The sequence below is a fragment of the Salvelinus namaycush genome, chromosome 19 (assembly GCF_016432855.1).
Source record: "Salvelinus namaycush isolate Seneca chromosome 19, SaNama_1.0, whole genome shotgun sequence".
NCBI classification, from domain to species: Eukaryota; Metazoa; Chordata; class Actinopteri; order Salmoniformes; family Salmonidae; genus Salvelinus; species Salvelinus namaycush.
In genome coordinates this window covers 27,177,161-27,203,977 of record NC_052325.1, presented here as the reverse complement: position 1 = coordinate 27,203,977, position 26,817 = coordinate 27,177,161, and the positions used below count along the sequence as shown (strand labels likewise).

The 26,817-nt window shown below is 45.9% G+C and overlaps 1 protein-coding gene across 1 annotated transcript in view; it reads right to left on the bottom strand.

The window, feature by feature from the left end:
- Nucleotides 1-26,817, bottom strand: part of cerkl (ceramide kinase-like) — an 81,758-nt gene that overhangs the window by 18,078 nt on the left and 36,863 nt on the right. Inside the window, exons 3-4 of the mRNA XM_039014712.1 lie at nt 26,348-26,479; nt 13,620-13,683 (exon numbers count right to left, since the gene is read on the bottom strand). Coding sequence (XP_038870640.1) covers nt 13,620-13,683; nt 26,348-26,479 — 196 coding nt within the window. The remainder of the gene's footprint in view (nt 1-13,619; nt 13,684-26,347; nt 26,480-26,817) is intronic.

The following is a 26,817-nucleotide window of genomic DNA, read 5'->3' as shown; positions in this document are numbered from 1 at the left end:
ATGTACCGATCCTGTGCAGGTGTTGTTACACGTGGTCTGCCACTACGAGGACGATCAGCTGTCCGCCCTGCCTCCCTGTAGCGCTGTCTTAGGCGTCTCGCAGTACGGACATTACAATTTATTGCCCTGGCCACATCTTCAGTCCTCATGCCTCCTTGCAGCATGCCTAAGGCACGTTCACGCAGATGAGCAGGGACCCTGGGCATCTTTCTTTTGGTGTTTTTCAGAGTCAGTAGAAAGGCCTCTTTAGTGTCCTAAGTTTTCATAACTGTGACCTTAATTGCCTACCATCTGTAAGCTGTTAGTGTCTTAACGACTGTTCCACAGGTGCATGTTCATTCATTGTTTATGGTTCATTGAACAAGCATGGGAAACAGTGTTTAAACCCTTTACAATGAAGCTTTGTGAAGTTATTTGGATTTTTACGAATTATCTTTGAAAGACAGGGTCCTGAAAAAGGGACATTTCTTTATATAACCCCAAAAAGGGTTGTAACTAGAGGTCGACCGATTAATCGGAATGGCCGATTATTTAGGGCCGATTTCAAGTTTTCATAACAATCGGAAATCAGTATTTTTGGGCGCTGATTTGCCGATTATTTTTTTTATTTTTATACCTTTATTTAACTAGGCAAGTCAGTTAAGAACACATTCTTATTTTCAATGACGGCCTAGGAACGGTGGGTTAACTGCCTTGTTCAGGGGCAGAACGACAGATTTTCACCTTGTCAGCTCGGGGGATCCAATCTTGCAACCTTACAGTTAACTAGTCCAACGCAATAACGACCTGCCTCTCTCTCGTTGTGGAGACTGCCTGTTACGCAAATGCAGTAAGCCAAGGTAAGTTGCTAGCTAGCATTAAACTTATCTTATAAAAAACAATCAATCATAACCACTAGTTAACTACACATGGTTGATGATATTACTAGATATTATCTAGCGTGTCCTGCGTTGCATATAATCTGACTGAGCATACAAGCATACAAGTATCTAAGTATCTGACTGAGCGGTGGTAGGCAGAAGGAGGCGCGTAAACATTAATTCAAACAGCACTTTCGTGCGTTTTGCCAGCAGCTCTTCGTTGTGCGTCAAGCATTGCGCTGTTTATGACTTCAAGCCTATCAACTCCCGAGATGAGGCTGGTGTAACCGAAGTGAAATGGCTAGCTAGTTAGCGCGCTAATAGCGTTTCAAACGTCACTCGCTCTGAGACTTCTATAGTAGTTGTTCCCCTTGCTCTGCATGGGTAACGCTGCTTCGATGGTGGCTGTTGTCGTTGTGTTGCTCGTTCGAGCCCAGGGAGGAGCGAGGAGATGGACGGAAGCTATACTGTTACACTTGCAATACTAAAGTGCCTATAAGAACATCCAATAGTCAAAGGTTAATGAAATACAAATGGTATAGAGGGAAATAGTCCTATAATTCCTATAATAACTACAACCTAAAACTTCTTACCTGGGAATATTGAAGACTCATGTTAAAAGGAACCACCAGCTTTCATATGTTCTCATGTTCTGAGCAAGGAACTTAAACGTTAGCTTTCTTACATGGCACATATTGCACTTTTACTTTCTTCTCCAACACTTTGTTTTTGCATTATTTAAACCAAATTGAACATGTTTCATTATTTACTTGAGGCTAAATTGATTTTATTGATGTATTATATTAAGTTAAAATAAATGTTAATTCAGTATTGTTGTAATTGTCATTATTACAAATTTCAAAAAATTTAAATCGGCCGATTAATCGGTATCGGCTTTTTTGGTCCTCCAATAATCGGTATCGGCGTTGAAAAATCATAATCGGTCGACCTCTAGTTGTAACCACAGCGGAACCTTTTTGATGGTACTATATATATAACTTTTTTTATGTTCTTTATTGAACCTTAGGAAGGATTCTCTACAGCACAATAAAAGTTCCATTTAGAACCTTATGAGCATGGTTATTTAAAGAACCTTCAAAAAAGGTACCATATAGCGCATAAAAGGGTTATGCTATGGTTACAAGCCCCAAAAAACTTATTTGGCACTATATAAAACCATTCGTTTTTAGTGTGCACTGAGCAGTCTTCACCGACAGAGGAAAGGACAAAGTACAGGGTTACACATCCACACAGCAACACACACACACACACTGCCAATACCATGAAACAGCTCAGGGTAAATGCATGAGTAAGGACGTTCTCCCCTCAGCCTATGTAGCTGATCGCTGATCACTAGGTAAACATGACATACTGACATAGCATGATAAATCAGTCATATTAATCACCTGACTAAACAGAGAAGGTGTGTGAAACACAGGTCATGGCCAGACAGACACATACACACGCAAGAACCCCCCCACACACACACAAATGTGCACAGACATACAGATGCACGTACGCACACATGCGCACACCCCTACTGTCTACACGCATCATAATTACTGAATGAGAATGGAGCTGCTTTGGAGACTTCTTTAGTCAAGCAGTAGGTAACAAATATATATATTATTTCATGGTGTACAAGACATTGGTCTGATTCGCGGCTATCTGAGTGGACTGATCCATTGTGGAAGCCATGGGGATGGCACAGTCCATCACTCTAAGATACGTGCTACTGAAATGTATATGGTTATATTATGTAAGAACAACTGTGCTACACTAATAAATAAATAAATATTTTATAACAAATGCCCTTTCTCTCGCATTGGGATAGTGGTCGCTGTCCACGGTTCTGAAACACATCAGTGTGCTGTCGAATTGGCGCCTTTTCCTAGACCATGATGCTATAATAGCAACGTTAACCAGCATATTGGTTTTGAGAACAATGTGGCGGAGGCAGCAGCTGAATGAGGAGATGAGAAAACACCTCTTGCCTTATTGTCTAAGAAACCCTAACTTAATTATGTCTATAATCAATAGCCTAACTGTTGAATGTGCCTGGCTTTATAAATCATCCATATATATCTACAGAAAAAAAAGACAGATTCTGCTTCTGTTGTCTGGTTGAGTGTTTGTTTAATAGCCTACTGATTCCTTCTGCACCAAGCCTCACTCAACCACATGTCGGATGAACAATTTCACAAATCCAGCTGTTTTTAATCTTTGCTATGCTGTAATAAAGGCTTCACACTTTTTCTCTCTCGTTAGAACAGCCTCTCTGGTATTATTTATAATTCCTTTAACGTTGTTTAAACTGTTCCAAATTGTCATTAGTAGGCTTAGTATAGCAGCCTTGTATAACCACCATTGAGCTGTAGACCTAGGAGCGCATCCTGTTTAGTATTAATACCATAACTTAGGCATATTTCAATATATAGGCTACTGTATCCACCAATCATTCACCAGTTCATGTCATCACACAGCATACCAGTCATTCATGATTTGAAATGCAATTAAGCATTTTAGTTTACAAATATAATAACAAAGCGACCCTTAAATAATTAGCGTAAACAATAAATGAACCTCTACTAGAGCTGTCTGGAGTGTTTACGAACATATTCAACCAATCCCTATCCCAGTCTGCTGTCCCCACATGCTTCAAGATGGCCACCATTATTTACCACCACAAATCGATGCTGGCAGTAAGACTGCAATCAACGAGCTGTATAGGGCCATAAGAAAACAAGAAAATGCTCATCCAGAGGTGGGGCTCCTAGTGGCCAGTGACTTTAATGCAGGGAAACTGAAATCTGTTTTACCTAATTTCTACCAGCATGTCACATGTGCAACTAGAGGGGGAAAAACCTCTAGATCACCTTTACTCCACACACAGAGGCACATACAAAGCTCTCCCTCACCCTCCATTTGGCAAATCTGGCCATAACTCTATCTTCCTGATTCCTGCTTACAAGCAAAAACTCAAACAGGAAGTACCAGTGACGCTCTCAATACGTAAATGGTCAGATGAAGGATGCTAAGCTAATGGACTGTTTCGCTAGCAGAAACTGGAATTTGTTCCGGAATTCATCCAATAACATTGAGGAGTTGACCACATCAGCCACCGGCTTCATTAATAAATGCACCGGCGACGTCGTCCCCACAGTGACCGTACGTACATATCCCAACCAGAAGCCATGTGTTACAGGGAACATCCGCACTGAGCTAAAGTTTAGAGTCAATGAGCGGGACACTAATCCATAGGCTTATAAGAAATCCTGCTACGCCCTCCTACAAACCATGAAACATGCAAAGTGTCAATATGGATCCTACTACACCGGCTCTGATGCTCGTCGGATGTGGCAGGGCTTGCTAACTATCATAGATTACAAACGGAAACCTGGCCGAGAGCTGCCCAGTGACGCGAGCCTAGCAGACGAGCTAAATGCCTTCTATACTCGCTTCGAGGCCAGCAACACTGAACCATGCATGAGAGCACTAGCTGTTCCGGACGACTGTATGATCACGCTCTCCGTAGCCAGTGTGAGTAGTACGGAACCTTCTCCGCCGACAACCGTAAGGCTCTCCAGAGGGTAGTGAGGTCTGCACAACGTATCACCGGGGCAAACTACCTGCCCTCCAGGACACCTACACCACCCGATGTCACAGGAAGGCCATAAAGATCATCAAGGACAACAACCACCCAAGCCACTGCCTGTTCACCCCGCTATCATCCAGAAGGCAAGGTCAGTACAGGTGTATCAAAGCAGGGACCGAGAGACTGAAAAACAGCTTCTATCTCAAGGCCATCAGACTGTTAAACAGCCACCACTAACATTGAGTGGCTGCTGCCAACATACTGACTCAACGCCAGCCACTTTAATAATGGAAAAATTGATGTAAAAAATGTATCACCAGCCCCTTTAAACAATGCCACTTAATATAATGTTTACATACCCTACATTACTCATCTCATATGTATATACTCTATACCATCTACTGCATCTTGCCTATGCCGTTCTGTACCATCACTCATTCATATATTTTTATGTACATATTCTTCATCCCTTTACACTTGTGTGTATAAGGTAGTTGTTGTGAAATTGTTAGGTTAGATTACTCGTTGGTTATTACTGCATTGTCGGAACTAGAAGCACAAGCATTTCGCTACACTCGCATTAACATCTGCTAACCCATGTGTATGTGACAAATACAATTTGATTTGATTTGAGTAAGACATTTAAACAGGTTAACATTCACAAGGCCGCAGGGACAGACGGATTACCAGGACGCACACTCAGAGCATGCGCTGACCAGCTAGCAAGTGTCTTCACTGACATTTTTAAACTCTCCCGGACCGAGTCTGTAATACCCACATGTTTCAAGCAAACCACCATAGTCCCTTAGCCCAAGAATGCCAAGGCAACCTGTCTAAATGACTACCGCCACGTAGCACTCACATTTGTAGCCATGAAATGCTTTGAAAGGCTGGTCATGTTTCACATCAACACCATCATTCCAAAAACCCTGGACCCACTCCAATTTGCTTACCGCCCAAATAGATCCACAGATGACGCAATCTCTATTGCACTCCACACTACCCTTTCCCACCTGGACAAAAGGAACACCTATGTGAGATTGCTGTTCATTGACAACAGCTCAGCGTTCAACACCATAGTGCCCACAAAGCTCATCACTAAGCTAAGGAGCCTGGGACTGAACAGCTCCCTCTGCAACTGGATCCTGGACCTTCTGATGGGCCGCCCCCACGGGCTAAGGGTAGGCAACAACACATCTGCCACGCTGACCCTCAACACGGGGCCCCTCATGGTTGCGTGCTCAGTCCCCTCCTGTACTCCCTGTACAACCACGACTGCATGGCCAAACACGACTCCAACATCATTAAGTTTTTCGATGACATGACAGTGGTAGGCTTGATCACTGACGATGATGAGACAGCCAATAGGGAGGAGGTCAGAGACCTGGCAGTGTGGTGCCAGGACAATAACCTCTCCCTCAACGTGGACAAGACAAAGGATCTTATCGTGGACTACAGGAAACAGAGGGCAGAACACGCCCCCATTCACATCGACAGGGCTGTAGTGAAACAGGTCAAGAGCTTCAAGTTCCTTGGTGTGCACATCACTAAGGACCTATCATGTTCCAAAAACACCAACACAGTCGTGAAGAGAGCACGACAACACCTCTTCCCATTTAGGATGCTGAACAGTTTTTCCAAGGGCCCTGAGATCCTCAAAAAGTTAAACAGCTGCACCATTGAGAGCATCTTGACTTGCTGCATCACCGCTTGGTATGGCAACTACTTGGCATCCGACCGCAAGGCACTAGAGGGTAGTGCGTATGGCCGAGAACATCAGTGGGCCCGAACCCCCTGCAATCCAGGACCTCTATACCAAGCGGTGTCAGAGGAAGGCCAAAAAAAAGACAGCCACCCAAGTCATAGATTGTTCTTTCTGCTACTGTACAGCAAGCGGTACCAGAGCACCAAACCTGGGACCAAAAGGCTCCTGAACAGCTTCTACCCCCACGTCATAAGACTGCTGAGCAGTTAACCAAATGGATACCTGGACTATTTATTATTATTATTTATTTAGCGTCATTTTTTTGCACTGACTCCCTTGCACTGGCTCTATTCACGCACTCACACATACCACACTGAAACGCCAACACACACACTACATATACTCACACTCACACACACACAAAACACACACACCAGCATATTGACGCCACACACTCACACATAGACACACTTTCACATACGCTGATGCTTCTCTGTTTATTATATATCCTGATTGCCTAGTCACTTTACCTCTACCCACATGTACATACTGTATTACCTCAACTACCGTATCTCGTACCACTGCACATTGACCCGGTACAGGTACTCTGTATATAGCCTCGCTATTTTTATTGTGTTACTATGTCCTTTTTTATTTAACAAATATTTTCTTACTTTTTAACTCTGCATTGCTGAGAACGGGCTCGTAAGTAATGATTTCACTGTAAAGTATACACCTGCTGTAATTGGCGCATGTGACCAATACAATTTTATTATTTTATTATTACAATGCTGGTTGACCTAGAACTATCTAGTATTTTAGTCAAATCTGTTTTGATTATTTGAAAAGATCATTTTCATTAAATGTATTAAACAGTCAGAACATGTTATGGACGCAGCATTCAAATAGGCAAATGTCATGTTTTTTTCTTTTTAAGGAATTGGTTGCAATCTGTCATCTGCCTGCTGCAAAATAATTCATTAAAATTGGCTGAGCCTGAGCCTACTAAGCTCCTATAAGCACATTACTAATACATGAACACTGAGGAGGAAAGCTTATTATAGTTAATTTCAGAAATGCTTTTGAACAATACCTCATATTACTGTTTCTAAAAAGATTAGTTTAGCCTCCAATCCATGGCTAGTTGTAATTAAAGGGTGATTATACTGTGTAAAATGGTATTTTATTGGCCCCTCCCGTTGGATTATATGCCTGTTAGTAAGGTTTTGCTATTGAGCTGTAATTTACTAAACAGTGCTAAGTAATAAAATGTAGCAACATTTTGTAAAATTCTAGCTTTCCTTGGATAGATTGTTAGATTCAAGATTTCTATGTTTTACTCACTGAAAAAAAACACGAGACAGAAATTGGGCTTTCATACGGTATACTAAGCTGATGAGGCCCACTTCACAGTGTATGACAAAATCAGATTAGGTTGTATACAGGTTATATAGTCCGGTTCCAATAGTCATGTTCCAATGCTTTATATTGTCACATTATTCTCCTTTATGTTCTTCCACTATCTGGCTATACACTGGCAACACATCCCTCTATTAAAAAACACAGGCTCTCCACTAAACACTCCTCATCCTGTCCGTCACCCCCAGTCAGAAAGGCAGTAATAAAAGTTGTATACCGGAGTAAAGATTTGTGGATAAGTACAAGGTTTTAATTTGAGGTGCTGATAATTAACATTAATATGTGATCTGGAAATAATTGCACATGTAACGGGTGTCCTCCTCCTCTTCAGACGAAGAGGAGGAGTAGGGATTTGAGGACCAAAATGCAGCGGGTTGTGAATACATACTGAATTTATTGAAAGACGAAAACACGAAGAACACTTGAAAATGATTACAAAATAACAAAACGAAAACGTAGACAGACCTGAACTCTGAGAACTTACATGAAACACGAAGAACGCACGAACAGGTACAGACTACAACAAAACGAACGAACGAACAAACCGAAACAGTCCCGTGTGGTGCGCAGACACAGACACGGAAGACAATCACCCACAAAGAAACAGTGTGAACAGCCAACCTATATATGATTCTCAATCAGAGGAAAAGTCAAACACCTGTCTCTGATTGAGAACCATATAAGGCTAATTACCAACCACCTAAACATAGAAACACAAAACATAGAATGCCCACCCCAACTCACGCCCTGACCAACTAAACACATACAAAAATAACATAAAACAGGTCAGGAACGTGACAGCACATGTAGCAGCAGCATACGATAATGCCACCACATCTTTGACATTCCTATTGTGTTACACACTCTATGATTCCATGGTTGCATCTCAAAATGGCACCCTCTTCCGTTTATAATGCACTACTTTTGACCAGAGGCATATGGGCCATGGTCAAAAGTAGTGCACTATACCGGGAATAGTGTACCATTTGGGTCATAACCCATGTAACAGGGACTGGGGATGTCACACTGTCCCACACGGTATGAATTAGTGGAACAGGTTAAAATAGACTAGTTTCATTAAATGCAGAGAACAGCTCCTGTATATTATAGAGGAAATAATGAATGACTTATGGTCTATTAATGAAGAAATCTGTGATTAGTGTTTTATACCTTATACCATATATTTAACATGGTGTTGACAAGACCACTGTGAAGGACCCTGTGTATATATATAACACCTCATCCTCTATGGGGAATATTTATTCCACACAGAAAGCTTCTCCTAAAGTGGACTACTCTATAACACCTAGTCCTCTGTGGGAAATTGCCTTAAACCTTTTGATATGTCTTGCAGACAGTGATAGCTTCCTATATAGCTGGGCACAATTCCTCTCTAACCAAAGTAGAACAGAGCTCTAACAAAAGCTTTTTGAAAAGCCACCTCCATTGAAACAGACAACCAATAACTTACAAATATCGTGTGAAATATGCCTTGTGTGAATCTTGTACAATCAGGTTGTGACATGAAGTCAGTGGCTTTTTCTTTGCAACTCTACCTAGAAGGCCAGCATCCCGGAGTCGCCTCTTCACTATTGACGTTGAGACTGGTGTTTTGCGGGTACTATTTATTGAAGCTGCCAGTTGTAGACTTGTGAGGCGTCTGTTTCTCAAACTAGACACTCGAATGTACTTGTCCTCTTGCTCAGTTGTGCACCGGGGCCTCCCATTTCTCTTTCTATTCTGGTTAGAGCCAGTTTGCGCTGTTCTGTGATGGGAGTAGTACACAGCGTTGTACGAGATCTTCAGTTTCTTGGCAATATCTCGCATGGAATAGCCTTCATTTCTCAGAACAAGAATAGACTAATGAGTTTCAGAAGAACATTCTTTGTTTCTGGCCATTTTGAGCCTGTAATCGAACCCACAAATGCTGATGCTCCAGGTACGCAACTAGTCTAAAGAAGGCCAGTTTTATTGCTTCTTTAATTAGAAAAACAGTTTTCAGCTGTGCTAACATAATTAAAGGGTTTTCTAATGATTAATTTTCCTTTTAAAATTATAAACTTGGATTATCTAACAACGTGCCAATGGAACACAGGAGTGATGGTTGCTGATAATGGACCTCTGTACGCCTACAGTTGAAGTCGGAAGTTTACATACACTTAGGTTGGAGTCATTAAAACTCATTTTTCAACCACTCCACAAATGTCTTGTTAACAAACTAAAGCTTTGGCAAGTCAGTTAGGACATCTACTTTGTGCATGACAAGTAATTTTTACAACAATTGTTTACAGACAGATTATTTCACTTATAATTCACTGTATCACAATTCCAGTGGGTCAGAAGTTTACACACACTAAGTTGACTGTGCCTTTAAACAGCTTGGAAAATTCCAGAAAATGATGTCACGGCTTTAGAAGCTTCTGATAGGCTAATTGACATCATTTGAGTCAATTGGAGGTGTACCTGTGGATGTATTTCAAGGCCTGCCTTCAAACTCAGTGCCTCTTTACTTGACAACATGGGAAAATAAAAAACAATCAGCCAAGTCTAGTACATTCTTGGGAGCAATTTCCAAACGCCTGAAGGTGCCACGTTCACCTGTACAAACAATAGTACGCAAGTATAAACATCATGGGACCCCGCAGCCGTCATACCGCTCAGGAAGGAGACGCATTCTGTCTTCTAGAGATGAACGTACTTTGGTGCGAAAAGTGCAAATCAATTCCAGAACAACAGCACAGGACCTTCTGAAGATGCTGGAGGAAACAGGTACAAAAGTATCTATATCCACAGTAAAACAAGTCCTATATCGACATAACCTGAAAGGCTGCTCAGCAAGGAAGAAGCCACTGCTCCAAAACCGCCATAAAAAGCCAGACTACGGTTTGCAACTGCACATGGGGACAAAGATCGTGCTTTTTGGAGAAATGTCCTCTGGTCTGATGAAACAAAAATATAACTGTTTGGCCATAATGACCATCGTTATGTTTGGAGGAAAAAGAGGGAGGCTTGCAACCTGAAGAACACCATCCCAACCGTGAAGCACGGGGGTGGCAGCATCATGTTGTGGGGGTGCTTTGCTGCAGGAGGGACTGGTGCACTTCACAAAATAGATGGCATCATGAGGGAGAAAAATGATGTGGATATATTGAAGCAACATCTCAAGACATCAGTCAGGAAGTTAAAGTTTGGTCGCAAATGGGTCTTCCAAATAGACAAGGACCCCAAGCATACTTCCAAAGTTGTGGCAAAATGGCTTAAGGACAACAAAGTCAAGGTATTGGAGTGGCCATCACAAAGCCCTGAGCTCAATCATATAGAACATTTGTGGGCAGAACTGAAAAAGCGTGTGCGAGCAAGGAGGCCTACAAACCTGACTCAGTTGCACCAGCTCTGTCAAGAGGAATGGGCCAAAATTCACCCAACGTATTGTGGGAAGCTTGTGGAAGGCTACCCGAAATGTTTGATCAAAGTTAAAAAATGTAAAGGCAATGCTACCAAATACTAATTGAGTGTATGTAAACTTCTGACTCACTGGGAATGTGATGAAAGAAATAAAAGCTACCATTATTCTGACATTTCACATTCTTAAAATAAAGTGGTGATCCTAACTGACCTAAGACAGGGAATTTTTACTAGAATTAAATGTCAGGAATTGTGAAAAACTGAGTTTAAATGTATTTGGCTAAGGTGTATATAAACTTCCGACTTCAACTGTATGTAGATATTCCATTTTTAAAAATCCGCTGTTTCCAGCTACAATAGTCATTTACAACATTAACAATGTCTACGCCGTATTTCTGATCAATTTGATGTTATTTTAATGGACAAAAAAGTTGCTTTTCTTTCAAAAACAAGGACATTTCTAAGTGACCCCAAACTTTTGAACAGTAGTGTATGTCTGAATATCGATCCTAAATCCACATGAACAGCCAAACATTAAACAGTATACCTTTTTCCATATAATGCCTACTGAGGAATAGGTGATGATAAAAATGTTGATAAGAGGAGTATAACATATCTGACTCTGAACATCGACCATAAATCCAAACATAACAACCTACAGTACAAAGCAAAAATGGTTTCTTATAATGTCTGCTGAGATATTGGTTGTCTATTATATGTGGGCCCCAGTAATGAGGTTGTGAAAGAAAGACAGACAGCAGGATCCTGAGCTCAGCTTTTCCACCAGTCATCCTTCTCACCTGCTCCATCTGTCCCTCATATCAGACCTGCCTAGCAGAGCATGAGCCAGACGTCCCTCCCTCCTTCCCCTGTCTACCTACCTCCCTCATCCCCCTCTCCCTCCCCTGCCTCCATCCCCCTGCCTACCTACCTCCCTCATTCCCCTCTCCCTCCCCTGCCTCCATCCCCCTGCCTACCTACCTCCCTCCTTCCCCTCCCCCTGCCTCCCTCTCCTGCCTACCTCCAACCACTACCTCTTTACCTACCTCCTTTCCTTCCTCCCCTGCCTGCCTGCCTCCCTCCCCTGCCTGCCTGCCTGCCTGCCTGCCTACCTCCCTCTCTCCCCTGCCTCCCTCCCTCCCCTGCCTCCCTCCCTCCCCGGCCTACCTCCCTCACCTACATCCTCTCCATGTCATTCCCCATCTCTCCCCGTCACTCCCGTCTCTACCCCTCTCTCCCCATCTCACCCCATCTCTACCCATCTCTCCCCTACCGCCTTCTCCCCTACCCCTCTCTCCCTCTCTCCCCTACCCCTTCATCTCTCCTCTCCCCATACCCCTCTCTCCCCTACCCCTTTATCTCTCCTCTCCCCTACCCCTCTGTCCCCTAGCCCTTTATCTCTCCCCTCCCCCTACCCCTCTGTCCCCTAGCCCTCTCTACTCTACCCCTACCCCCTCCTCTACCCCTACCCCTCTCCCCTACCCCTCTCTCCCGTACCCTGTCTCTCCTCTCCCTCTCACTCTCCTACCCCTTTATCTATCCACTCCTCCTACCCCTCTCCCCTACCCCTTCATCTCACCTCTACCCCTCTCTCCCCTACCCCTTCATCTCTCCTCTACCCCTCTCTCCCCTACCCCTTCATCTCTCCTCTCCCCCTACCCCTCTCTCCCCTACCCCTTCATCTCTCCTCTCCCCCTACCCCTCTCTCCCCTACCCCTTCATCTCTCCTCTCCCCCTACCCCTCTGTCCCCCAGCCCTTCATCTCTCCACTCCCCATACCCCTCTCTCCCCTACCCCTTCATCTTTCCTCTCCCCCTACCCCTCTGTCCCCTAGCCCTCTCTACTCTACCCCTTTATCTCTCCTCTACCCCTACCCCTCTGTCCCCTACCCCTTCATCTCTCCTCTCCCCATACCCCTCTCTCCCCTACCCCTTCTTCTTTCCTCCCCCCCTACCCCTCTGTCCCCTAGCCCTCTCTACTCTACCCCTTTATCTCTCCTCTACCCCTACCCCTCTCCCCCTACCCCTCTCTCCCCCTACCCCTCTCTTTTCTAGCCATCCTAGGGGTGGGGTCGTGGTGTAGACTAGCCTGTGCTGATCCACTGAGCGACACCTATGCAGCAACCCTGGTTTAACAGGAGGCCGGAGCTGCCTCAGATAATCTAATTGTGACTGTAATGCAGACACATGGGAGCTGTGGTGTGGTGTAAAACGTACATGCACACCAGCAGTTGGCAGGACGGAAGGTACTTCATCACTTTTTCCAGAACAAGTAATTAAAGTGCCACCTGCCGTGCCCACCGGAGAGGACACACACCTCGACTGGGTTGACTTGGTGTCACGGCATCTCTCTCTCTCTCCCCCTTCCCTCCCTCTCCCCATCACAGTCCAGTACAAAATCTCAAATTAATTAGAATATCGCAATGCTGATTACACAAGCCCATATCAAAGTGGTGTTTTTGTTTACCTAGCTAACCCCTGAATTAAAGAATGAATTCAGTCTGCTGCGGCTGCATTCCCGTACTGGGAGCACTGGCACAGATCAGTGTATTGGTTCATTTTCTTTCTCTCTGATATCATTTTTTGGAGAGGATTTATACGGGCCATCTAACAGATTGTGTGGCAAGCAACCCTACCCATCATATCCGTCCAAGTTGGATTCTTTCAGAACGGAGAGAGCGTGGCCCTTTCTTTCAGTGACTGTGAAGAGAGAAAGACAAGAGAAAATAAATAGTTAATGTGTTAATGAAGGAGAGATGAAATTGAATGGCTGGCACAAAAAAAATGCTTTTAGTAACTCTATCCAATGTTAGTTTGGCACGTGGCTGTGATGAACATATGGTGGTGTCTGTGAAGCAGAATTTATACTTGCATGCTGTTTGCATTTTTAATCAAGAAAATAGAAGCAGTACAAAAAGAGAGTTAGTGTTAACGCTCCTCTCGCTTATGCAAAACACTGTCAGCAGTGATTCTACTCATGTTCATTATCTGGTTATAACACTACATATTACAAGTACATACAACACTACTACATATTATACAGTGCCTTTGAAAAGTATTCAGACCCCTTGACTTTTTCCAAATTTTGTTAGGTTACAGACTTATTCTAAAATTGATTAAATAGTTTTTTCCCCCTCATCAATTTAGGGGTTCCCGAGTGGCACAGCGGTCTAAGGCACTGCATCGCAATGCTAGAGGCATCACTACAGACCCTGGTTCGATCCCGGGCTGTATCACAAATGGCCAGGATCGGGAGTCCCACTGGGCGCACAATTGGCCCAGTGTCGTCGGGGTTAGAGGGGGGTTTGGCCCGGGGTAGGCCGTCACTGTCAATAAGAATTTTGTTCTTAACTGACTTGCCTAGTTAAATAAAGGTTCAATCAAAAATCTATACACAAACCCCATAGTGACAAAGCAAAAACAGGTTTTAAGAAATGTTGTCACATTTATTTCAAATAAAAAACTGAAATATCATATGTACATAAGTATTCAGACCCTTTACTCAGTACTTTGTTGAAGCACCTTCGGCAGCGATTACAGCCTTGAGTCTTCTTGAGTATTACGCTACAAGCTTAGCACACCTGTTTTTGTAGAGTTTCTCCCATTATTCTCTGCAGATCCTCTCAAGCTCTGTCAGGTTGGATGGGGAGTATCGCTGCACAGCAATTTTCAGGTCTCTCCAGAGATGTACGATCAGGTTCATGTCCAGGCTCTGGCTGGGCCACTCAAGGACATTCAGAGACTTGTCCCAAAGCCACTCCTGCGTTGCCTTGGCTGTGTGCTTAGGGTGGTTGTCCTGTTGGAAGGTGAACCTTCACCCCAGTCTGAGGTCCTGAGCACTGGAGCAGGTTTTAATCAAGGATCTCTCTGTACTTTGCTCCGTTAATCTTTCCCTCGATCCAGACAAGTCTCCCAGTCCCTCCCGCTGAAAAACATCCCCACAGCATGATGCTGCCACCACCATGCTTCACAGTAAGGATGGTGTCAGGTTTCCTCCAGACGTGACGCTTGGTATCAGGCAAAATAGTTATTGGTTTCACCAGACCAGAGATACTTGTTTCTCATGGTCTGAGAGTCCTTTAGGTGCCTTTTGGAAAACTCCAAGCAGGCTGTCATGTGCCTTTTACTGAGGAGTGGCTTCCGCCTGGCCATTCAACCATAAAGTCATGATTGGTTGAGTGCTGCAGAGATGGTTGTCATTCTGGAAGGTTCTCCCATCTCCACAGAGGAACTCTAGAGCTCTTTCAGAGTGACCATTGGGTTCTTAGTCACCTCCCTGACCAAGGCCCTTCTCCCCCGATTGCTCAGTTTGGCCGGGCGGCTAGCTCTAGGAAGAGTCTTGGTGGTTCCAAACTTCTTCCATTTAAGAATGATGGAGGCCACTGTGTTCTTGGGGACCTTCAATGCTGCAGAAATGTTTTGGTACCCTTCCCCGATCTGTGCCTCGACACAATCTTGTCTCGGAGCTCTCTGGACAATTCCTTCGACCTCATGGCTTTGTTTTTGCTCTGACATTTATTTTTTAAATGTATTTTATTTCACCTTTATTTAACTAGGCAAGTCAGTTAAGAACAAATTCTTATTTACAACGACGGCCTACCTAAAGGCAAAAGGCCTCCTGCGTGGACGGGGGCTGGGATTAAAAATAATACATTTTATAAAATATAGGACAAAACACTCATCACGACAGGAGAGACACCACAACAGTACATAAAGAGACAACAACACAACATGCTAGCAACACAACATGACAACAACACGGTAGCAACTAGAGGTCAACCAATTAAATCGGCATTGCCGGTTAACTTATCATCGAATCACAGCCTACTTCAACTTCGCCAAACGGGTGATGATTTAACAAAGCACATTCGCGAAAAAAGCACAATCGTTGCACAAATGTACCTAACCATAAACATCAATGCCTTCCTTAAAATCAATACACAGAAGTATATATTTTTAAGCCTGCATATTTAGTTAAAAGAAATGCATGTTAGCAGGCAATATTAACTAGGGAAATTGTGTCACTTCTCTTGCGTTCAGTGCAAGCAGAGTCAGGGTATTGTCACGCCCTGGCCATAGAGAGGCTTTTATTCTCTATTTTGGTTAGGCCAGGGTGTGACTAGGGTGGGCATGCTAGTTTCTTTATTTCTATGCTTTGTATTTCTATGTTTTGGCCGGGTATGGATCTCAATCAGGGACAGCTGTCTATCGTTGTCTCTGATTGGGAATCATACTTAAGCAGCCTTTTTTCCTTTGGTGTTTGTGGGTAGTTATCTTTGTTAGTTGCACTATAGCCCTGTTAAGCTTCACGGTTGTTTCTTTGTTTCTTGTTTTGTTGGCGACATTGACAATAATAAAAGAAAATGTACGCTCACCACACTGCACCTTGGTCTCCTTCCGACGACGGCCGTGACAGGTATATGCAGCAGTTTGGGCCGCCTGGCTTGTTGCGAACTGTGTGAAGACCATTTATTCCTAACAAAGACCATAATTAATTTGCCAGAATTTTACATAATTATGACATAACATTGAAGGTTGCGCAATGTAAGAGCAATATTTAGACTTAGGGTTGCCACCCGTTCAATAAAATATGGAACGGTTACGTATTTCACTGAAAGAATAAACGTTTTCTTTTCAAAATTATAGTTTCCGGATTTGACCATATTAATGACCAAAGGCTCGTATTTCTGTGTGTTTATTATAATTAAGTCTATGATTTGATATTTGATAGAGCAGTCTGACTGAGCGGTGGTAGACAGCAGCATGCTCGTAAGCATTCATTCAAACAGCACTTTCCTGCGTTTTGCCAGCAGCTCTTAGCAATGCTTGAGGCACAGCGCTGTTTATGACTTCAAGCCTATCAACTCCCAAGATTAGGCTGGCAATAGTAAAGTGCCTATAAGAACATCTAATAGTCAAAGGTATATGAAATACAAATGGTATAAAGAGAAATAGTCCTATAATTCCTATAATAACTACAACCTAAAACTTCTTACTTCTTAACTGAGAATATTGAAGACTCATGTTAAAAGGAACCACCAGCTTTCATATGTTCTCATGTTCTGAGCAAGGAACTTAAACGTTAGCTTTTTTACATGGCACATATTGCACTTTTACTTTCTTCTCCAACACTGTGTTTTTGCATTATTTAAACCAAATTGAACATGTTTCATTATTTATTTGAGACTAAATAGATTTTATTTATGTATTATATTAAGTTAAAATAAAAGTGTTCAATCAGTATTGTTTTAATTGTCATTATTACAAACATGTATATATATCTTTTTTTTTTTTTTATAAAAAATAAAAAAATAAAAAAATATGCCAATTAATCGTTATCGGCTTTTTTTGGTCCTCCAATAATCGGTATCGCCGTTGAAAATCATAACCGGTCGACCTCTAGAAGCAACGCAACATGGCAGCAGCACAACATGGTAGCAGCACAAAACACGGTACAAACATTATTGGGCACAGACAACAGCACAGACAAGCACTGTCAACTGTGGGACCTTATATAGACAGGTGTGTGCCTTCCCAAATCATGTCCAATCAATTGAATTTACCACAGGTGGACTCCAATCAAGTTGTAGAAACATCTCAAGGATGATCAATATTAACAGGATGCACCTGAGTTCAATTTCGAGTCTCATAGCAAACGGTCTGAATACTTATGTAAATAAGTTATTTCTGTTTTTTATTTTTAATACAATTCATTCAGACCCCATAATGACAAAGCGAAAACAGGTTTGTAGAAATGTTTCCAATTGTGTGTAGATTCTTGAGGATTCGTAAAAAATGGAACCCATTTTAGAATAAGGCTGTAACGTAACAAACTGTGGAAAAAGTAAATGGGTCTGAAAACTTTCCGAAGGCACTTTATGTAGTTATATGTAAATACATATATGTAGTTATATGTAAATACATATATGTAGTTATATGTACTACATATTATATGTTGTTATATGTACTACATATTATATGTTGTTATATGTACTACATATTATATGTTGTTATTTATATGCAGTTATATGTACTACATATTATATGTTGTTATTTATATGTAGTTATATGTACTACATATTATATGTAGTTATATGTACTACATATTATTGAAGTTGGTGTGTAATTCTAAATCCTAAATCCGTTGCAGTGTAGGGCAGAATTTGAACAGTTAGAGAGAGGTCAAAGGTTTGTTTGGGGGGAAGGATACAGGAAGGACAGATTACTATGATGGAAATACACAACAGCAGATGGGTGAGCCAATACATTGGGATGTGGGTTTATCAGTCAAACACCGGCGACAAAGGTGGAGAGAGGTTGACAGGGAGGTGGCTGGTGGAGGAGACAGGGGAGAGAGGTTGACAGGGGGAAGGCTAGTGGCGGATACAGGGGGGGAGAGGTTGACAGGGAGATGGCTAGTGGAGGAGACAGGGGGAGAGAGATTGACATGGAAATGGCTAGTGGAGGAGAACGGGGGGAGAGAGGTTGACAGAGAGGTGGCTAGTGGAGGAGACAGGGGGAGAGAGGTTGACAGGGAGGTGGCTAGTGGAGGAGACAGGGGGGAAGAGGTTGACAGGGAGGTGGCTAGTGGAGGAGACAGGGGGAGAGAGGTTGACAGGGGGAAGGCTAGTGGCGGAGACAGGGGGGAGAGGTTGACAGGGAGGTGGCTAGTGGAGGAGACAGGGGGAGAGAGGTTGACAGGGAGGTGGCTAGTGGAGGAGACAGGGGGAGAGAGGTTGACAGGGAGGTGGCTAGTGGAGGAGACAGGGGGAGAGAGGTTGACAGGGAGGTGGCTAGTGGAGGAGACAGGGGGAGAGAGGTTGACAGGGGGAAGGCTAGTGGAGGAGACAGGGGGAGAGAGGTTGACAGGGGGAAGGCTAGTGGAGGAGACAGGGGGAGAGAGGTTGACAGGGAGAAGGCTAGTGGAGGAGACAGGGGGAGAGGGTGGCACGCCATGGAGAGGAGAACCCATGTTCCTGAATCTCTAGAGACTAGGTTACTGTCACAATGTATCGGCTTGCCCACCATGGCAAACACACACACACACAAGCCCCCCCACACACACACACACACTCAGATGCCAGTGAATAGTGAAAATGGGGGAACGGGGTGCCATACCGCAGATGGCATCACAATCCCATGCCCCACTTAGCATTTCTGGGGCATCTCCTCTCCGTCGGAGTGGGTTAGTCCCAGCTGTACCGACCCATCACACACATCACAGGCTCCACCACGACTGATGTGACACTTGCAGATGAGTATTGTTGTGAGAGGATGTGCATCATCACTATCAGCAGGACCACATTAATATTTCATGAGTGGATATCCTGGTCCCTGTCCCCGTCTCTGGTACCAGGGGATGTCCTGGTCCCTGTCCCAGTCTCTGGTACCAGAGGATTTCCTGGTCCCTGTCCCTGTCTCTGGTAACAGAGGATGTCCTGGTACCCGTCTCTGGTACCAGGGGATGTCCTGGTCCCCGTCTCTGGTACCAGGGGCAGTCCTGGTCCCTGTCTCTGGTACAAGAGGATGTCCTGGTCCCTGTCCCAGTCTCTGGTACCAGAGGATGTCCTGGTCCCTGTCCCGTCTCTGGTACCAGGGGATGTCCTCGTCCCTGTCTCTGGTACCAGGGGATGTCCTGGTCCCCGTCTCTGGTAACAGGGGATGTCCTGGTCCACGTCTCTGGTAACAGGGGATGTCCTGGTCCCTGTCTCTGGTACCAGGTGATGTCCTGGTACCAGGGGATGTCCATGTCCCTGTCCCCATCTCTGATACCTGTGGATGTAATGGTCCCTGTCCCCGTCTCTGGTACGAGGGGATGTCCTGGTCCCTGTCCCTGGTACGAGGGGATGTCCTGGTCCCCGTCTCTGGTAACAGAGGATGTCCTGGTCCCCGTCTCTGGTAACAGAGGATGTCCTGGTCCATGTTTCTGGTAACAGAGGATGTCCTGGTCCCCATCTCTGGTACCAGGGGATGTCCTGGTCCTTGTCTCTGGTAACAGGGGATGTCTTGGTCCCTGGTACCAGGTGATGTCCTGGTCCCTGTCTCTGGTACAAGGGGATGACCTGGTCCCTGTCACTGTCTCTGGTAACAGAGGATGTCCTGGTCCCTGTCCCGTCTCTGGTACCAGGGGATGTCCTCGTCCCTGTCTCTGGTAACAGAGGATGTCCTGGTCCACGTCTCTGGTACCAGGTGATGTCCTGGTCCCCGTCTCTGGTAACAGGGGATGTCCTGGTCCTTGTCTCTGGTAACAGGGGATGTCCTGGTCCCTGTCTCTGGTAACAGGGGATGTCTTGGTCCCTGGTACCAGGGGATGTCCTGGTCCCTGTCTCTGGTACAAGGGGATGACCTGGTCCCTGTCACTGTCTCTGGTAACAGGTAATGTCCTGGTCCCTGTCCCTGTCTTTGGTACGAGAGAATGTCCTGGTCCCAGTCTCTGATAACAAGGGATGTCCTGGTTCCTGTCCCCGTCTCTGGTACCAGGGGATGTAATGGTCTCTGTCCCCGTCTCTGGTACCAGGGGATGTCCTGGTCCCTGGTACAAGGGGATGTCCTGGTCCCTGTCACTGTCTCTGGTAACAGAGGATGTCCTGGTCCCAGTCTCTGATAACAGAGGATGTCCTGGTCCCAGTCTCTGATAACAGAGGATGTCCTGGTCCCCGTCTCTGGTAACAGAGGATGACCTGGTCCCCGTCTCTGGTACGAGGGTATGTCCTGGTCCCCGTCTCTGGTAACAGGGTATGTCCTGGTCCCCGTCTCTGGTAACAGGGGATGTCCTGGTCCCCGTCTCTGGTAACAGGGGATGTCCTGGTCCCCGTCTCTGGTACCAGGGGATTTCCTGTTTCCTGTCCCCGTCTCTGGTACCAGTCTCTAGTCTCTGGTCCCTGTCTCTAGTACCAGGGGATGTCCTGGTCCCTGTCTCTGGTACCAAGGGATGTCCTGGTCCCTGTCTCTGGTAACAGAGGATGTCCTGGTCCCCGTCTCTGGTACCAGGGGATGTCCTAGTTCCTGTCCCTGTATCTGGTACCAGGTGTTGTCCTGGTCCCTGGTACCAGGGTATGTCTTGGTCCCTGTCCCCATCTCTCGTACCAGGAGATGTAATGGTCCCTGTCCTCGTCTCAGGTACTAGGGTATGTCCTGGTCCCTGGTACGAGGGGATGTCCTGGTCCCTGTCCCCGCCTCTGGTACGAGGGGATGTCCTGGTCCATGTCCTCGTCTCAGGTACCAGGGTATGTCCTGGTCCCTGGTACGAGGGGATGTCCTGGTCCCTGTCCCCGCCTCTGGTACGAGGGGATGTCCTGGTCCCTGTCCCTGTCTCTGGTAACAGGTAATGTCCTGGTCCCTGTCCTTGGTACAAGGGTATGTTCTGGTCACAGTCCCAGTCTCTGGTAACAGGTAATGTCCTGGTCCCTGTCCCTGGTACAAGGGTATGTTCTGGTCACAGTCCCAGTCTCTGGTAACAGGTAATGTCCTGGTCCCTGTCCTTGGTACAAGGGGATGTTCTGGTCACAGTCCCTGTCTCTGGTAACAGGTAATGTCCTGGTCCCTGTCCTTGGTACAAGGGTATGTTCTGGTCACAGTCCCAGTCTCTGGTAACAGGTAATGTCCTGGTCCCTGTCCCTGGTACAAGGGGATGTTCTGGTCACAGTCCCTGTCTCTGGTAACAGGTAATGTCCTGGTCCCTGTCCTTGGTACAAGGGTATGTTCTGGTCACAGTCCCAGTCTCTGGTAACAGGTAATGTCCTGGTCCCCGTCTCTGGTACCAGGGGATGCCCTGGTCCCTGTCCTTGTCTCTGGTACCAGGGGATGTCCTGGTCCCTGTCCTTGTCTCTGGTACCAGGGGATGCCCTGGTCCCCGTCTCTGGTACCAGGGGATGCCCTGGTCCCTGTCCCCATCTCTGGTACCAGGCGATGTCCTGGTCCCTGTCTCTGGTAACAGGGGATGTCTTGGTCCCTGTCTCTGGTATCAGGGGATGTCCTGGTCCCTGTCTCTGGTATCAGGGGATGTCCTGGTCCCCGTCTCTGGTACCAGGGGATGTCCTGGTCCCTTTCCCCATCTCTGGTAACAGGGGACCTATGGGGAGGGGCTAGAGCCATCTCTGTTCATCTCCTCCTCCTCTTCCCCGTCTCTGGTACAAGGGGATGTCCTTGCCCAGTCTCTGGTACCAGGGGATTTCCTGGCCCAGTCTCTGGTACCAGGGGATGTCCTGGCCCTGGTCCCATCTCTGGAACCAGGGGATGTCCTGGCCCTGGCCCCATCTCTGGTACCAGGGGATGTCCTGGCCCTGGCCCCATCTCTGGTGCCAGGGGATGTCCTGGCCCTGGCCCCATCTCTGGTACCAGGGGACGTCCTGGCCCTGGCCCCATCTCTGGTACCAGGGGATGTCCTGGCCCTGGCCCCATCTCTGGAACCAGGGGATGTCCTGGTCCCTGTTCTGCCTTTGTATTGTCACATCAACATGATGTTGATGTACAGTATGTTGTGTAAATACACTACAAAATACACTACAAAACTATAGAAGAAGAATTTGCATATCTCAGCCACATGACTGAACTTGACTTCTTACTCCTAAGAAAGAAGAAGAGTAGGTGGCTAGTACGTTGCATTAAACTTGTCAACTATTGAATGAATATATTTAGAAATAACACATATGTGAGCAGTCAGCATAGTACCTCAGTCAGCATAGTACCTCAGTCAGCATAGTACCTCAGTCAGCATAGTACCTCAGTCAGCATAGTACCTCAGTCAGCATAGTACCTCAGTCAGCATAGTACCTCAGCCAGCATAGTACCTCAGCCAGCATAGTACCTCAGCCAGCATAGTGCATCAGTCAGCATAATTTTCAGTCAGCATAGTACCTAACTCAGTCAGTCTCTGGTAACTGGTCCCTGTCTCTGGTACGAGGGGATGTCCTGGTCCCCGTCTCTGATAACAGGGGATGTCCTGGTCCCTGTCCATATCTCTGGTACCAGGGGATGTCCTGGTCCCTGTCTCTGGTACCAGGGGATGTCCTGGTCCCTGTCCTCGTCTCTGGTACCAGGGGATGCCCTGGTCCCTGTCTTTGGTAACAGAGGATGTCCTGGTCCCTGTCTCTGGTAACAGAGGATGTCCTGGTCCCCGTCTCTGGTAACAGAGGATGTCCTGGTCCCTGTATCTAGTACCAGGGGATGTCCTGGTCCCTGTCCCTGTCTCTGGTACCAGGGGATGTCCTGGTCCCTGTCCCTGTCTCTGGTACCAGGGGATGTCCTGGTTCCTGTCCTCGTCTCTTGTACCATGGGATGTCCTGGTCCCTGTCCCCGTCTCTGGTACCAGGGGATGTCCTGGTCCCTGTCCCCGCCTCTGGTACCAGGGGATGTCCTGGTCCCTGTCCCCGCCTCTGGTACCAGGGGATGTCCTGGTCCCTGTCCCCGCCTCTGGTACCAGGGGATGTCCTGGTCCCTGTCCCCGCCTCTGGTACCAGGGGATGTCCTGGTCCCTGTCCCCGCCTCTGGTACCAGGGGATGTCCTGGTCCCTGTCCCCGCCTCTGGTACCAGGGGATGTCCTGGTCCCTGTCCCCGCCTCTGGTACCAGGGGATGTCCTGGTCCCTGTCCCCGCCTCTGGTACCAGGGGATGTCCTGGTCCCTGTCCCCGCCTCTGGTACCAGGGGATGTCCTGGTCCCTGTCCCCGCCTCTGGTACCAGGGGATGTCTTGGTCCCTGTCCCTGCCTCTGGTATCAGGGGATGTCCTGGTTCTGTTCCCACCTCAGTCAGCATAGTACATCAGTCAGCATAGTACCTCAGTCAGCATAGCACCTCAGCCAGCATAGTACCTCAGCCAGCATAGTACCTCAGCCAGCATAGTACCTCAGCCAGCATAGTACCTCAGTCAGCATATTGGTGCAGTCAGCATAATTTTCAGTCAGCATAGTATCTCAGTCAGCATAGTGCATCAGCCAGCATAGTGCATCAGTCAGCATTGTGCATCAGTCAGCATAATGTTCAGTCAGCATAGTACATCAGTCAGCATAGCGGATCAGTCAGCATAGTACCTCAGTCAGCATAGTGGATCAGTCAGCATAGTACCTCAGGCAGCATAGTACATCAGTCAGCATAGTGGATCAGTCAGCATAGTACATTAGTCAGCATAGTACATTAGTCAGCATAGCGGATCAGCCAGCATAGTACCTCAGTCAGCATAGTGGATCAGTCAGCATAGTACCTCAGTCAGCATAGTACATCAGTCAGCATATTGGATCAGTCAGCATAGTACCTCAGTCAGCATAGCGGATCAGTCAGCATAGTACATCAGTCAGCATAGCGCATCAGTCAGCATAGCATAGCGCATCAGTCAGCATAGTACATCAGTCAGCATAGTGGATCAGCCAGCATAGTGGATCAGTCAGCATAGTACATCAGTCAGCATAGTACCTCAGTCAGCATAGTACCTCAGTCAGCATAGTGCATCAGTCAGCATAGTACCTCAGTCAGCATAGTGCATCAGTCAGCATAGTGCATCAGTCAGCATAGCGCATCAGTCAGCATAGTGCATCAGTCAGCATAGCGCATCAGTCAGCATAGCATAGCGCATCAGTCAGCATAGTACATCAGTCAGCATAGTGGATCAGTCAGCATAGTGGATCAGCCAGCATAGTGGATCAGTCAATATAGTGGATCAGTCAACATAGTGGATCAGTCAGCATAGTACATAGGTCAGCATAGTGGATCAGTCAGCATAGTACCTCAGTCAGCATAGCGGATCAGTCAGCATAGCGGATCAGTCAGCATAGTGGATCAGTCAGCATAGTGGATCAGTCAGCATAGTGGATCAGTCAGCATAGTGGATCAGTCAGCATAGTGCATCAGTCAGCATAGCGCATCAGTCAGCATAGCGCATCAGTCAGCATAGTACATCAGTCATCATAGTGGATCAGTCAGCATAGCGGATCAGTCAGCATAGTACATCAGTCAGCATAGCGGATCAGTCAGCATAGTGATTCAGCCAGCATAGTACCTCAGTCAGCATAGTACATCAGTCAGCATAGTACATCAGTCATCATAGTACATCAGTCAGCAATGTGCATCAGCCAGCATCGTACCTCAGTCAGCATAGTGCATCAGTCAGCATAGTACATCAGTCAGCATAGTGCATCAGTCAGCATAGTACATCAGTCAGCATAGTACATCAGTCAGCATAGTGCATCAGTCAGCATAGTGCATCAGTCAGCATAGTGCATCAGTCAGCATAGTACATCAGTCAGCATAGTACATCAGTCAGCATAGTGCATCAGTCAGCATAGTGCATCAGTCAGCATAGTACATCAGTCAGCATAGTGGATCAGTCAGCACAACTGCAACACATACTTCTACCTGACTGTCATTATATTGTGATAACGACATTATCATTCAGTAGTTCAAATAAATTGCTGATCCATTTGTCACCTTCCCAATTCAGAGGAATAATAACATCATCAATAACAGAGATTATAACATCATCAAACCCAGTTGGTCCCTGGCCACTGCAGGCCCAGAATTATACATTTAATTTATATTTGGTAAAGTGTGTTTTAATGGCTCCTCGTCCACCACTCATCCCTTGCTCTCCCCCCGGGGGGAACACATCATCAGGAAATATATTCCATACACAGTGCACTACTGTCGACCAGAGCCCTATGGGCCCTATTGGCACTGGTCAAAAGTAGTGTACTATATAGGGATTAGGATGCCATTTGGGATGTAAACAGATTATATTACTATTTGAATGGCTTCTGAAAGCAGCATTCATTAATACACTCACGCACGGACACATGGGGGGTGGAGGAGGGGGAGAGGAGGAGGAACAGATGGGTCTAGCCCCTCCCCCTAGGTCAGGTTACTCAGTGAGTGAGGAGAGGAGAGGAGGAGAGAAGGAGAAGAGACACTGGTCCTGTCATTACGTGTGAGATGCACTTCAGAGACCCTCCACGCACGCACGCAAACACACACACACACACACACACACACACACACACACACACACACACACACACACACGCAAACACTTTAATTTAGTAAATTCAGGAAATTGAATTAACAGAATTAAAAGGGATTGACCCTGGTGGACAGCATGGTGTTGATGTGATAGTGAAGCAGTGAAGAGTGAGTGAGTGGATAAGCCCTGAGGGCAGAACATGAATGTACCTAACCCAGGAATAACTATCTCAGGGCAGGGGAACCACACAGTACTCCGAGGGACAAAGAACATCTGTTGTCAGATGTACGGTTGTGCCCAGCCCACACACGAGTCTAATGAGATATCAAACTTTAGCAGATGTTTTAGTGCCACAACCTTACCAAATAAGCCACACAGGACCACACCCGTGACATAACATTCTCAAGGGACACTTACTGGTCACATCAGCTTTGATGTCTGCTAGCTGAAAGAGGGGTGCCACATCATCTCTGTAGATCTGGTAGGCCTCTTTCTTATGACTGGCAGGGTTCACAAACACCTTCAGGGACTTGGGCCTGTTCTGGAAACCTGCAAGACAAGAGCAGAATCAATCAATCAATCAAATGTATTGATAAAGCCAATTTATATCACAGTATAAAGTCCTGGTCTAGACCCCAAAAGATCCAGGAAAAACAGAAAAAGAGAGGAATAGAATTAAAAAGGGCAAACAAACAGGTCAACTTCTGCTTCAATGGGTTTTACAGTCCAGGTCCAGCACATCTGTTAGTCAGTGAAAGCAGCCATCCCACCTAGACGTGATCAGTTGTATCACTGTGTATTAAGCATTGGTCTGAGACACCTGCTGTAAAATCACCTGAACAAAGAGTGAGATGAGTCTGCTTCACTTCTAAAGGTCAGGAGGTTGA